General features: G+C 59.0%; 4 protein-coding genes across 4 annotated transcripts; 2 read left to right on the top strand and 2 right to left on the bottom strand.

The window, feature by feature from the left end:
- Positions 1-34: 34 nt before the first annotated feature.
- BXZ73DRAFT_56889 (uncharacterized protein) lies at positions 35-2,531 on the bottom strand (the record flags this gene model as incomplete). Its single annotated transcript, XM_048021523.1, has 2 exons — positions 35-2,112; positions 2,165-2,531. 2 exons carry the CDS (start codon positions 2,529-2,531, stop codon positions 35-37), a joined length of 2,445 nt encoding a protein of 814 aa, XP_047871453.1.
- Positions 2,532-8,619: 6,088 nt separating this feature from the next.
- On the top strand, positions 8,620-9,487 carry BXZ73DRAFT_33753 (uncharacterized protein; the record flags this gene model as incomplete). Its single annotated transcript, XM_048017835.1, is given in 4 exon segments — positions 8,620-8,757; positions 8,830-8,988; positions 9,000-9,308; positions 9,374-9,487. Coding segments are annotated over 4 exon segments (720 nt in total), but the record flags the coding sequence as incomplete, so codon positions are not given.
- A 1,070-nt stretch (positions 9,488-10,557) lies between these two features.
- BXZ73DRAFT_107916 (uncharacterized protein) lies at positions 10,558-11,260 on the bottom strand (the record flags this gene model as incomplete). The annotated part of the gene is made up of 3 exons (XM_048017036.1): positions 10,558-11,070; positions 11,123-11,159; positions 11,217-11,260. 3 exons carry the CDS (start codon positions 11,258-11,260, stop codon positions 10,558-10,560), a joined length of 594 nt encoding a protein of 197 aa, XP_047871451.1.
- Positions 11,261-12,352: 1,092 nt separating this feature from the next.
- BXZ73DRAFT_107915 (uncharacterized protein) lies at positions 12,353-13,974 on the top strand (the record flags this gene model as incomplete). Its single annotated transcript, XM_048017035.1, has 5 exons — positions 12,353-12,496; positions 12,940-13,154; positions 13,223-13,263; positions 13,322-13,906; positions 13,961-13,974. The coding sequence occupies 5 exons, from the start codon at positions 12,353-12,355 to the stop codon at positions 13,972-13,974; spliced, it is 999 nt and encodes a 332-aa protein (XP_047871450.1).
- Between the last annotated feature and the right edge of the window lie 514 nt (positions 13,975-14,488).

Here is a 14,488-nt window from a genome sequence, read left to right as displayed (position 1 = left end):
TAAAACTGCCTCCGGACGCGTGGGCGAGCTTCTATCAGCACGCAGTGTCCGGTGCGCCCCGCACCATGCCAACTCCCACCGCACTCCCACTGGCCACTGCCCCTCTCCCCTTGGCCAGCTCCTCGTCCATGGCCCTCAGCTCGACCCGCACCTTTGAAAGCTCATCCTCGGTCCGCGCGCGCACATCTGGCTGTGCATAGAGCTGGATGAAGTGCCGCAGTGCGTTCTCCCAGTCGATTCTTTTGCGTAAGTCCTTGAGAACCCGCACTACCTTGATGTCGCCCGTGTCCACGAACTGACGATACCATCGGACCTGGCCCTTGACAGTGTCAAATTTCATGCTGCCGATCCGCGGGATTTCGGCCACACCCAAGGGTTCGACTGCGAGGAGGGCGCGCAGCTTGTTCACCTTCGTTTCAAGTGAGGTCAGGCGCGCTTCTCGAGCCTGCTGTGCGACCCGCGCGCTCCACTCTGCGAGGAACTTGCGCCGCGCCTTCCCCGTTCCCTGCTCGTTGCGGTCGCGAGCCGTTCTCCGAATGTAGGCCTTGGTCGAGCTGGTGAGTCCTTCCGTATACTCGATGAGGTTAGGCTGACGAAGTGCTGATAGTGCATTGATAGTTTCGAGAGTGATGTTCGGAGAAGCACGGAGATACACTTTCGCGAAGCCGAGGGCACCTTCGTTCAGGTCATTGGTTGCTGGTGCGTAGAACATCTCCTTTTCCTCCGCTGACAGGCCGTTGATCTCTCCACCAGCTGCATACTCGCTGGAGAAGCGCTCCCAGGTCACTCGAGCACCCCTCAGGAACGCGACAAGAGCTTCCTTGATGTGCGGCAAATGGGGGGATAACTCCTGTACAGCTTCGAATCCTCTCGGTGAGTCCCAGAGCCTGCCGCCTAATGCGCCCCTCACGTGTGATGCATCAACTGCCAGGAGTCGGTCCGGCTGCTCGATCACCACATCGATGTGTGCCTTGACTGCGTCGTGAAGGGGTCCGAGCTCAAGATGGTTTGGATCGTCGGCACCCCGGACAATCGCCATGTATGGGTGGCTGACAGCTTGGGAATAGAGGGAGAGGACACACAACTCGGTGAGTGTCGGAGCGTCATGAAGCGCCTTCCAAACGTTTGCCTCGAGGTTTGTCCATTCACCGCTCTGTTTCTGATCACGGATTTGCTCCAGAAATACGAGGATGTGCTCTAGATGCTCCACGAGGACAGTGGCGGCGTCGCCATGAGAACCGAAGCGTGTGTTGCTGGTATCCGGAAAGGTAAAGAGCTTTCCAGTCGCCTTCTCCATCGAGTAGCGGAAGCTGTCTTGTTGACCCTTTGTGTCTTCCCGGTGATTGAATAGAAGCCCCGTCAGCTCCGTCACCTTGGTTCCCCCACCTTGTGAGTTCTCGAAGGCCTGATGAATAGCTGCTTCTGAACCTGTCTGGGCAGCCGCAGTGTTATCTCTGTTCAAGAGTCGAACAGGAGGGTCGAGGCCGGCCGCTGTCCAGAATGCGACCATCGCCGTGTTGCCGCCCTGTGTCGCGTTCAGGTCCTTGTGCATACAACATCCGGCATGTATGAACAACGTCACGACTCGCTGCTCGGACAGAGGCAGGGCTTCAAACGCATCCTCCCCGAGCTTCTGGATGACGCGCTGTCGTGCTTTGAGGGCCTTCTGCTCCACGGTAAGGTTACTTTCTGTCGAGTTGCCTTCCGAAGCTGAACACTCCTCGATCAGAAGGGCCAGAAACTGCTCCACAGACATACTCCGGGCGGCCTCTTCACCACGGAGCTCGATGTTGCATAGCCTCTTCAGTACGTGCATCAATTTTGCGAGCTTCTTTTGGTCTTTGGCATGGTCACTGAGGAAAGTACACAGCCTTGCCCAGAAGCCACGCACATCGGCTCTCTTGCTATGCGCCAACGGGCTGTTGTTGAATGTGTCAAACATCAAGGTAAGACGTTTCTCCCAGTTCTGGAGCTGTGTCTCACTGGTGTGGTCCGTAGATTGCATGACACCGAGGTTGTACCGAGTGTGGGTACTCTTGTTGTTGATACAGAGGTGCTGGGCATCATACTGATTCTTCCGGTGCTGTGTGCCATCACTGCTAATACTGTATCCTGCCGAGACGGTGAGAAGCTACTCATTATGGTGAGTTTCCACTGAACTTACCTTCCGCGCTTTCAATAGCTTCAACCAGCATCAGATCAAGAGCAACTGCGCCCTCGCCCACGATCCGACTCACAGACTTCTCGCCGATCTTGCCCTCCACTCTACCCCCGATGCTCTTGATTACAGCCTCGACTACCGCACCAATGTTCGTGAAGGGGACACGAATCTTCGCCAACTGCCACACAAGAATGCGCATGTTGTCGGGGATGCAGCCACCCTCCTTCCAGCGAAGGACGACTGTGGGTTGTTGCAGATCCTGTGCTGACACTTCAACAGCCGTCTCTACAGCTTTTGCCACAGTGCGCGATGCCTGGTCCACCGCACGCGATGCGCGCTTTTGCAATGCAGCAGCCCTTTTCTCCAGCATGTCCACCCGCAGTCGTAGCACACTCGAGGCTTTGACGAGTTCCTCTCGCTGCGCGCAGTACGTTTTGAGCTCTTCATGTGTGGTGGATGCGCGTCGTTCAGCTTCGCTGATTGCTGATTCAGCATCGGCCTGGATCTGGCTGATAACGGCTGCAAGTTGTGCCTGTTCACCTTCAACGGCTTCGCGGGCCTGCCGCTGTAGCTCCACTTGCGACTTGAGAAGGAAGTTGACAACCTCCACGGTGCGTTGCTGAAGGCGCTTGAACTCCATCTCGGTCCGCGCATTATGCGCGCGGAGAGACCGCACTGTCTCTTCCAGAGCGGACTTTTCTCCGGACATGGTGCGTGCTTCCGCCTGCGTCTCAGATAACTCGTCACTGACGTTCATGAAGCAGGCCTTCCAGTCGCGTGCCTCCGTTCTTGCATGATCCAGCTCCAACTGCAGCCGTATCCGCTCAGAGATGGCCTCCGCAAGTGTATCTTCGGCTGTTCGTGCCCGCCTCTCGGCCTCTCCACGGGCGTCTTGATCGCGAAGGGCGGATTCGTGTGCGTCGCGCTCATGCTGAGCTTGCTCCGAGGCGGTTCTGATGAGACTTTGCAGGATCCTCTCGGTTTCTGTGCATCGGGCCACCCAGGATTGTTCGAGGTCTTGCATTGAGGCTGTTCGCATGGCTGCCTCGCGCCGAAACGTATTTGCCTTCGCGGCTTCGCGCCTTCCGAGTTCGTCAAGCTTCTCCGCGCATGACTTCCATTCAAGCATGTGCACCTCGGCTGTGTCCAGTCGTTGACGAAGAATGGCTGCCTCATTCGCCCTCGTGTTCGCTTCCTCCGTTGCCACGTTCAGCATCTCCGAGAGTTCCCCGACCTCGTGCTCGAACATCTCAATGTCGATGCCCCGTTGTCGCTCTGCTGCTGCAGTAACCTTACATGCAGATAGTGTGAGTTCCACACATTTGTGCGCGGTTGATAAAGAAGCTGACCTGGTCTACCATCTGTGCAGATGTACTCGCTGCCCAGCTCTCAGCTGCCACTGCCCACCTCCTGTTCTCTTCACCCACCGTCCTTGCAATGCCAAGATCCATTGCAAGATGGGTAATTTCTGTCCGCAGCTACATCTTGGTAAGCAAGACGGCTCAGATTCTCGGTCTGAATACAACAGCTCATACCTCTTTGCAGTCAGCCTTCGCTTTCTCCTTCGCTTTCTTGTGATATTGAACTTGCTGTTTGACCGACCTTATGTCTTTCTTGTAGTCTCTTGTGGTTCGACCTCGCTTCTTCGGTGCGGCAACCGGAGCAGGCCGCGGGTTGATATCACCATCCGGCTTAACGGGGTAGTGGTCGGATGGTAGTAGTGGTTGGGCCTGGCCATTTCTGTGCTGATGGGCCTTTGCTAGCTCTTGCAAGCGTCTGAATTGTGCCTTCTGCGCAGCTGTTCTGGTTTTGCCCATTAGAATAGACTCTGTTTGTGCATTCTGTTCACTTTGTGCTTGCTCGATATTCGGGCGTCTCGAGGCTTATATAAGCGCGCAATAAGCGCGAGACTGTCTAATGTCTTCGCTCACTGTGCACTCTACAGCACAGATATGGATGGCTGTCCCACACAAAACTCGAAGAGATCATGTAGGAGAAGAAATTCTTCGGAGCAGAATTGCTTTCTGTAGTGGATCTATGTCTTGCAGTGCTTGAACACAAAATCGGGCTCGGACAAATTTTAGGAAATGAAGTATATATGCCATCTACATTGTCCCCGGGACATTCCCCGGGGCGGACCCTTGTATCTTGCATTCTTTGGAGCAGACACCCTGTGCGCGCTACTGGGCCGGCAGGTTGCTGCCACCTTCTGTATATGGAAAGGGCGGTCGAGACCGCTCTTCTGCGGCTGTGCTCCCAGAGGTCGGCACGAGGACTCGGGCCGAGGTGAGTCCCGGATGGCCCGCTCTTATCAACAATCTCAAAGCTATCTCATCACAAGATTACTGTCGGTTACACAAACGCCCGTTTTTAACGCCGGACACCGCGTAGCTCGCTAAGGCGGGCGCTGCCATCCTCCATCATAGTGCGTAGGGGAGAACGACGAGGAGGACCAAGTGCGACGCGTGGTGCATAGGTGCTGGCAGCGCCTATCGTGGGAATATCAAACTCTGCTCGGCACTCAGGCGGACTCTGCCAGCGCTGCACGCTCTCGTCTTCCACCCTGCCGTCGCCGTCGCTCTTGCCGTCACCCTTGCTCTCGCCCTCGCTGTTGCCTTCGCCATTGCCATCGTCATCGCCGTCGCCTTGGCTACGCTCCATGCGAAGAGTCGGAGCATTCCCGGCGGTTTGCTCGCCATTTCGAACGGTGCGTAGAAGTTGTCATCTGATTTGATCATACTGGGTGCTGAGGGGCACACAAAGTCCCCTGCATCGATTCCGTGCCGCTCCCACTCAGCCCGCCCGTCCAGACCCACAGCTCACAGTGCTCAAGCCCGGAGGACCGAAGGTGATTAAGAACGTCAAACCTTCGCACTGCGCCTGCCAACTATTGGTAAGTCCGTCCTCTTGTACCGCTTCTCCGCTCCCGATTTCCGCGTTCCATGTCCTACCAATCCCCCCAACGGTACGCTCGCTGTCTCGCCTCGTCGCTCCTCGACTGCGGCCCCTCCCTGCGCGACGCCCTGCCACACGCGCACGTGCCACGCCCGCGATAATGCAGGTGAGCTTTTCCTCGTTACTCTTCGCGTTGGGTTCTCAATAGACCATCCCCCTCCGCCTTTGCGACTGCCGCAATTACCGCAAATATCACTCTCAATCTTGTTCCGCGAACGTGCCCCGGTCGTGACAACCTCTCGCGCGCGCGCCTCACCGCATGGCAGCCAGGGTGAGTACCTCATCACTCGTGTTCACGCTAGGTTCTGAACAGACCGTCCCTACCTTCACGCCGCCACGACCACCCGCGCTCGTGATGACTCGTCCCACGTCTGACCCTCTACTGCGCTCACGCCCCGGACCGTCGACGTCTACTCTCCCAGCGACCGTCACCCCTTTTCGATCTTGTTGCCCCGCTCACAATGCCACTCCTCGACTGCGGCTCCTCCCCTGTGCGTTCGCCCAAGCAGCGCCACCTGCGTTCCGTCTCACCTCGGTTTGTAGATACTCTACTCCAGCCACAAGGGTCCTGTTGCGCCCGTCGTGCCCCCCAGTGGTGTCGTACGATGCCAGGGCCTCAGGTGCGGTCCCGCACGCAATGGAGGTGGATCGTGTGGGTGATCGTCGAAGCGGTGCCAGATGACATCGGAGGCCGTGGCGACACTGACAGTCGCCCTGTCGAGACTGAGTAGGGCATGGACATGCGGCGCTGTATGATGCATTGATGGGAGATGCGCACGAGGGTGGGGGCTGCTCTAATCACCATGGCCATGTGCACGGTTATGTTGCGCGCCGCCACGCCGTGTGCGTGCGCATTTTTGATCCCTCTCATGGGCACCGTAGTACTACTCTAATACATGATTAATTTGATTTCATTCACAAAGTAACACTTGTGTGCCTTGGACTGCGTGATAGCAACTGCGACAGTGCAAGCAAATCCTGTATCTCTGTTTTTTCTGGCCCATCTGAATTCTCTCGCACGATGTCTCACTAAAAAGCGAAATGAGAGAAATTCTGAATCTCTCAAAACGTCTCACAGCATCTCACAGCGTCTCAAACCTCTCCACAGACGTTTTGAGACATTTCGGAAATTACTGATAGGCTAGTGGAGGTGCGTATTCCCGCCCTCATCCTCGTGCGCCACACATGCTTACAAGCCCACAATGCAGCCTTCGCAAGCAGTCAATGACGGCCCGGAGGACATTGAAGACGACCCATTGGAAGGACGTGAAGGCGAGGGTCTCGGTGAGCTCGATAGCGCAGCCGCATTTGCACAGGAAGAAGTCCCAGATTCATTTGAGGACACTCTCGACTACGACTGGTAGCTAGTTATATACGATATGCCCTTTTCGTCCGTCTGCGAGTACTCGGTGTGACGCCTTCGCGGGCGTCGAGGGGCGACGCGGGCGATGTGGCCGCGCGCGCGTGGCGCGCATGCGTGAGCGGAGGACCGGTCGCGCGCGAGGCTGGTCGCGCGCGAGAGACCGGTCGCGCGCCCTCCGTGACGCCTCTCGAGGCGGCCGTCGTCACGACCCGTTATGCCTGGGGAGCGGCATGCCCCAACGAGCCCGTTTGGGCGGGGGAGTGGAGCGAGGGAGGGCACTCACGTCACGTGCTCTCCTTTTATGGTGCACCTGCCAAAACCCCCACCAGTTGGACCAGCCGTTTGAGGAGGTACGACGAAAACGGATGGATGATCGAGCCTACCCGCGCTCGATCCCGCTTTCGCGCCCACCGCGCCCTTGCCATATGTGCCTTCGCGCTCTCCATGCCTGCGCCGCCGCTCGCGTCCTGCCGCCGGTCCTCTGCCCGCCCTCTGCGCCGCCCCACGCCCGGGCCCAGGGGTGTACAGCCCGACTCGTTCCTTGGTGCTCTGTGAACCACATCCCATCTCTGTCGATCTAGTCCGCTCTCTCGCCCCCATCCGTTTCCAACCTCTCCGAGGTGAGCACGGCACCCACACCCGGAATCTCTGTTCACGTCTCCCACACACGCCAATCAGCCGTCCGTGATGCCAACCCACTGGCCTCCGACACGAGCTCTACCTGGTCTCCGACAGCCACCAACAGGCTACCGAGCATTCGACACACCGTACGCGCACGTATCTTGTCTCGAACAAAGACCAGTTGCTCTACTAGCAGGTCGCGCGCCCGCGCCCGCGCGTTGTCCGCCAGCGGTCCCCATTTGCCACGTCATCGCGCGAGCCTGAATCAGTGCGCTTTCCACCCGCAATCCGCGCTGCCCCACATACCAGCTCTCAAACATCGCGCGACGAGCCGTGCACGATCCCGGCCAGCACCCTCCATTCGTCCTCCTCCACACTCCGGGAGACGCCCTTGTCAACGGTAATCCGTCCGTCGGAAGTGTGCAGAGGAGCGCACGAGCGCATTGGCGACGGGCAGAACCAGGCGATGACTCCCCGCGGTACCGGATCGGAGCCCGAGTGGCACGTCTTCCGTGACGTCTACTCTTCACGCAAAGGTAAGTACAGCTTCATTGTCTCCTTCGATGTTTGAATTCATCTCAACCTGCGTTCTCATTCATTCACGTATCAGACCAAGAGCGCATGGAGGCCGGCTGGATGCAGGCCCGGCCGGTTACTTCCTGCGGGAATGCAAGCGTGCAATCCGTCCTCTCGTCCTCTCACGGACTGCAACGCTCGCCCGCTCGCCCGCCATCGCGCCCGCGCGCGCACGTCGCAATCGAACGCCGTTCTCGACAGGGCGCATACAGCCGGCAACTTGTGACGCTGTCCATCATCTTGCCCTCAAGCGGCCGTCCTCTGTCTGCAAACGCGCTGCGCGCACGCCGTCCTCTGTCCACTCACCTCGCCTTCGACACGGGATTCTCGCCCTCTTCTTCAAGTCTGCTTGCCCGTCTCCTGCCCGCGCTCTCCTCAACGAAACCTATCTCATCCCTTCCCGCGGTCCCCCGCCCGTTTCTGCGAATTCAGTCCGCGCTCTTACCCTCCCGGACCATCTCCAACCGTTTCGAGGTGAGCGCCGCACCCGGGATTAGAAATCTTTGTTGACCCTGCCCTGCTACAGCTCCCACACACGCCTGCGGCGCTCGCCCGCCCCGGTCTCCAACACGGTACCAAGCATTGAACGGACCGTGTGCGCAAGTGTCTCGTCTGGAAGAAAGACCAGTTGCTCTGCTGGTCCAGCGCCGTCACGTCATCGCCTCGGTACGCATCCATTTCTGGATCTGTGCGAACCTACATCCAGACCACGTACCAGCTCTCGAACCTCGCGTCGACGAGCAGTGCACCATCCCAGCCAGCACGTTCCATTCATCCTCCAACACTCTCTGGGAGACGACCAACGTCCCGATGCGCCGACCCTGCCTCCAGAGCTACCAGAGCCCGGCATCGACACGGCTTCCCTGATGCCTCGTGGTCAGTACGACCCCGGTCGTCTCCTTCACGGGCTTCGCGTACTCAAACACATGCACGTTTCTTCGGCGCACTTCTTGCCATCAACGTTAACGGCACCACCGGACTCTTCTTCACGCCTGCCCAATGCGGCCAGTGGCAGATCGTCCAAGGCGTCCTCCTCCAGCTGATCGTCACCACCGTCGATTTCATTCTTATCACACGCAATGTGTCCCACCCCTCACCCCCGACATCGAGAGCACTGAATCTGCCCTTCCGCTCCCTTGTCACTCTTTGACAGGCCCACACTGTGTCTCTCGGCGCGCTCTTCTTGGCCGAGCTCGTATCGCTCTGCTACATCCTCGCAGTAGTGACCCCACGGCTAACATACAACGACGCATGCTATGTCACCTCCAGCCCGCCCATCTTCCAGTACTTTTGGTACGCTCCGTCGTTCGCCGTTCGTCCCAGCCTCGCTCTGATGCCTGCCGCAGGGTCATCTCGCTCGCGTTCGAGACCGTCCTCTTCGTGCTCACCATCGGAACGTTCATCGACGCCGTCCGCCAAGGCTGGGGCAAAGGCCCCGCCATGCAGCAGTTCGTCGCCGACGGGACGTGGGCGTACACCCTCAACTTCATCGTCATGCTCATCAACATGATGCTCTACAAGATCGCCCGCTCCACACTCACGGGCATATGCTACACGTGCGCTCCCTCCTCTCTGACGCGCGACCACCGTCGATCTCACCCCGCGTCCCCAGATGTCGTCCTCTCCTTCGCTGTGAGCCCTTCTCCTTCCCCTAGGTCGTCGCAGCGCAACAAGCTGACCGCTCCCGCGCCCTCCAGGGATCGCGCCTCCTCCTCAACCCCCGCCGCGCGTCGACGATCCACTCTCCTCCGGCGACATCACCCGCAGCCACCTCGACATCGGCCCTCGCGCCTCTCGCGCCTGTCCGCGCCGCCCCGGCCGCGCCGCGCGCACGGCATCGCGGTCACGATCGAGCGCACGACGACGACGACGACGACGTACAATTTGGAGGCGCACATCAGCCTCGACTGCGTTCCAGGTGAGCGTTCGTCGCGCGCGCGCGAGTGTGTGTGCAAGAGAGAGGAAGGGGACGCTGACGCGGACGCTTTGCAGACTCTCCGTGGAGCGCGACGAAGGGCGGGGAGAGCGACGCTGGTGCGTCTCCGAGCTCGTTTGGTGGCACGAGCGCGAGCGGATGGGGTTTGGGGTGTAGGAAGTTGAGGGCTTTGTATTAGGAAGGGCTTGTACTACATAGATGTTTGAATTGGGTTTCCCCGGTCGGTGGTGCGCGTCAAAATGGCACGTCCGCGCGTCTGGAGGTCGCAGACAGAGAGGGAGTCTTGAGGCGGCGTACGCCTTTGGCGTGTTGCTTGGAGACTGGAAAGGCAGAGGTCGATCAGCCGACACGCCAGACCGCGCACATACGAAGTCGGAGCACTTACGAGTCTGAGATCTTCACCTTCCTGCTCATTCCTGCCGCGAGGAAGTAGCAAAGATGTACTTTGACTGAAAGAGAAAAACACCCAAAGTCCGGCTTTTCGAGGTCTCGGAATTGGGACGCTCGCGGAGCCGGTCAGCCGACGCCCGGACTCGCGGATGAGAAGAAAAGCGCACGAGCTTCCTGTGGCCGACCGCGGCTCGGGTGGCGCCAGAACTTGCGTTGTCTTGACGCGGCGAAGGGCGGAAGACTCGATCGGTTTGACGAGTCGGTTGACTCGGGGTCGTTCGTCGGGTCGAGACTCGAGCGTGCACCTGCAATCCCCGCCCTCGCATCTCGTCAACGCGAAGACGCGGACGGCGGTGTCGCCCGCCCTGCATCCTTCTTCTGCGCCTTGGTCGCCGGTGGCTTGGTCTATGAGGTGGATCGACTGGGATTTCGAAGCTCTCGCGCGGGAGAGCGTGAGTGCTGGATGCGCCCGAAGGATCGGCGGTGGCGGATGTCTGGGCAGCGGTGGACGAGGGAATGCTTGGACGGACGGGACGCGGTGGCCGTCGCTTCGAATCACGTCGCATCCACGCGTGCCTCGTGAAAGACCGCAGCCTGGCGCTTGTGGTACCCGCCTTTAAGCACGGTACGCAGCCCACGGGGTAACACGGCCGCGTCGGGGAGTTTGACGTCCGGGTCGACTAGGGCGGCTGGCAAGGTGATCGAGGCACGGAGGAGACGTGCGCGAAAGTCATGCACGAACTGGCTCACGTTCCGTCGAGAGGAGGAAGAGAGGGCGCGTTCCACCAGTGAGCGCGACCGACGCGCGCACATCGAGTCGGGTGTGTACGGAGAGGGGCGGGTGTCTTCATCGAGCTGGAGACCCGAATAAGGTGTTGGGATGACTGGCATGGTGGGCGGGGTGCGGGCGAGGTAGTTACGAGTGGCAGACTGGATCCCGGATGAAAGTGCTTTGACGTATCGGAGTGGGTCGCGGAGAGAATGGGCTACCGAGGGGAAGAAAACACGACGCTTGATTACTTGCGTGACCTTGCAGGCGGAGTAGTATGCGTACGAATCATGGTCGATCTTTTGTCGGATCAGCGTTGTTTCGCGGGCGCAGATGGGTACTGTGCGCCACGCTGCTCGACTGCCGTATGCGGACGAACGGAGTTCCCCTGCGAAACATTGTTAGCAAGTGTCGGCATGTGTTCAGAAGCAGAGGGAGGACGCACTTTTCCGTAGCCTGCCTGGATGAGACGACGGCGTACAGGGGCATGCTACACGTAGATCTGGCGATTGGATCCGTGGTATGCGTAGGCCCTAGGATTGCGATCCGCGAGCTTCTTTTTCTATCTGAACGCCGGAACCAGGATGAACATCCCGCGCAGACGGACGAGGTAGTACTGCGTACCAGGAAGAGTCACGCAATGCCGTTCCAGATTCGTCGGATTGCGCTCGAAAGCAGGCATGTTCAAGGCGGCGAACATCGTTTGAGGCCCCGAACGCGATCTTCGTCACCCGATGAGCAGAGATCACCAGCGAGCCTGCTAGGGAGATCCGTGCTACCATCAGTCTGGGAGCTGCGTCAGAGGTCAGAGGACGATGGATGGAGTGGTTTACATGCAACCAAGAGCCTTCTGCTCTAGACACCACGCTTGGGGGCGGCACCCACGCTCATCCATACGGATCTGCGCTGAGAGTGAAACGAGCTGGGATGCTCCGACTGAGGACTCGTAAAAACAGGGGCGCGCGCACCAGCGGCATCTGCGCACCCGCGAAGAATTCGCTCGATAGTAGCGAGTTCTTCCAGAACGACAGAACGACAGAATTCCCGCGCGGGGTGAGCCAGCGAAGATCGCAAGAAGCCTCAAGAAGCAAGTAGAAAGGGTACGGAATGATGAACGAGGATATGTTCATCGGGAAACGCGTGTATTGCGAGAAAATGGGTGCTACATGTGTAACACATACCGGCAGCGCGTGTCCTCCCACTGCACCAAACTCCTGCTCCACGTTTCCCATCGGAAGACTTCCTTTTGAGCCATCTAGGCCATGGAAGAGAGCGGTAGGCGGGGAACAAAACACCGTGGCGGGCGGGTGGAGGAGCGGCGACCTGAAGGCCTGATGAGGGGTTCCGGGGCGGAGTGAGGGCCGGAATCGGCTGACGACGAAGAGGGGATGTTGACTACGGCATTGAAGAGATGAGCCTAGGAGAGAGCTGAAGAACATGAAGGATGTCGAGAGGCGGTGGCGGTGGTGGTGGTGGTGGTGGGAGAACAAGACGCACCGGGGTCGTGCGTCTCAGCGTCGCTGATGGCTGTGCGAAGTTTTTGACGCAAACCCTCGCGCTCGTGCAGCTAACGATCCCCCTATGTCCGTACACGACTTTGACAGCAAGAACTGGGTGTGCACGCGCTGTCGCCGTACGGCGCAGACGCACGAACACAACACCTTCGACCAGGCTTTGAACGCTCGCGCGATCATCTCCATGTTCGTCCTCGTCTCCGTGCTTCTCGTCTGTTCCGCCTCGCGCACCCTTCGATATCCGCCAGCGGATACCACGGATAAACGCGTCAGCACAGCGAGTGGAACCGTCAGGGCGCGACGCATGTGAACCAACCACAACGCCTTCTGTGTGCTCTCGCGGTCGGCGCCGCCACTGGCGCTTGCGTGCACGACATACGGCCCGCGATACCCGGACCGTCCCTGGCGACGATTTTCATCTCGCACTGGCTGTCCTTCTCCTCCACGATGTCATCCAGACTGCCACCCTAGCTGTGCGATCTCATCTCATCATCAACGCTGTTCCGCTTCACCCAACCATGCTCTAGTGACTAGTCTGCCGGCAATGGCGATCCGGACCTCAATCCCCTCCTCAGTGCCTTCCATAATTTCCCCCAAACTCTTGGTCACCACCCTCCTAAACGGATACCCCTCTCTTGACACACTCCGTCTCAGCGCCGTGGCGGTGGCCTCGTTACGGCGGTACTTGACGATCCCCCCGGCGGCGGTCTCCGTCATTTCGTCGCCGAATTCGATCACAGCGCGTATGCGGAAGGCAGCAGAGATACATACTTCGTATGCATCGACCTTGGCGACTTGCTTGACCTGCTCGTTGGCCACGGCGCCGTCTCGCGGGACGTCTTGGTGACGTTGGACATGCACATTCACATGTACCCCGGTGTTCGTCGACCGTAGAATGACAATCCACGCCCAACCTCGAGCACCTCTCCATCCTCAGTCATCCCCCCCAAGACCAGCCCACTCTCGGCGATACCGCACGTATGCACGCCATCGTTTCCGGACCCCTTGTTTCGTTATTGACGCGCTCTACTCCCAGATCAAAACACTCGTCGTTCCTTGGGCGCGCTCATCGGGTGTTCGCGCTTACGCACCCTCACCATCATCTACGGCGAGCCCGAGTCCCGTCCCATACGTTCCTGGTGTCGCAGGACCCTCACCAACGCGCTCCCCGTCCTCCTCCCCGACCAATTCTCCAGCACGCCCGCCCCTCATCCCGCCTCGAGACACCTAAGCGAGAGACCACGTACTGGCCGTCGACCTCGATCGTGCGTGTCCTCCTCGGTGATCGATCGGCTCGCCGACACGCTTTGCGACTGGGAGCGCTACCAGCGTTCCGAACTGTGCGGGTGCGGGCACTCCTCTGACGGACCGGAGGACGATGGATTGCTCGAAGTCCCGCGCGGCCCGCGCGAGGTGTCGAAGCGCGTCTTTGTGCCGTTTGCGATCCGGGCACGGACGCGGACGTCGATGCGGAGTTTATGTTCGGAGAACCTCCTCGGGACGGAGCGATCAACGAAGAAGTCGAGGTGGTGGAGGCTGGTGAACCCGTCGGATCAGCAGAGGGATCGTCGGGAAGAGGGAACGAAGGCGAGGGCGAGAGTAGCTGAAACAGGATTCTGCAGTGCGTTCTCGTGAATCGGCTGCCGGTTTCTTGCTGATTCGCTCGTTCTGTCAGGCTCGGACGAGTAACCTCGTCGCTGAGCAAATTCTAACGGTCGGCCCGTCAGGCTTTCCTCTGCATTTCCAAGTGGTACCTAGGCGCATTAAGGTCCTTCCGATTCACCTGGCTTCAGTTTTCCACTGGGTGCCGTCCCTGTAGCCCAGGGATGCCACTCATATTTTTGACACTGTAGCCCGGGGATACCACTCGGGTGGGCTCATATGAGCGGGCGCTCTGTAGCCCATATTCCCGCTCATATGAGGACACAGCCACACATGTGAGCCTGCCTCTACCGCCTTTGTATAACACTCTGACTACTATTCCTGCTTTGTAGCTACTACATCTATATAAAAGGATGTACCCTGTGTTGCCTCTCATATGAGCCCGTCGCCTCTGTTGCCTCTCATATGAGCCTGTCGCCTATGTTGCCTCTCATATGAGCCCGTCGTCTATGTTGCCTCTCATATGAGCCCGTCGTCTATGTTGCCTCTCATATGAGCCCGTCGCCTGCGTTCTAACTCATATGGGCACAGCGCTCATGCT

This window comes from Epithele typhae (genome assembly GCF_022376455.1).
Source record: "Epithele typhae strain CBS 203.58 chromosome Unknown BXZ73scaffold_131, whole genome shotgun sequence".
NCBI lineage: Eukaryota > Fungi > Basidiomycota > Agaricomycetes > Polyporales > Epitheliaceae > Epithele > Epithele typhae.
Note: the sequence above shows the minus strand (reverse complement) of the source record. Positions and strands in the feature narration are given on the sequence as shown.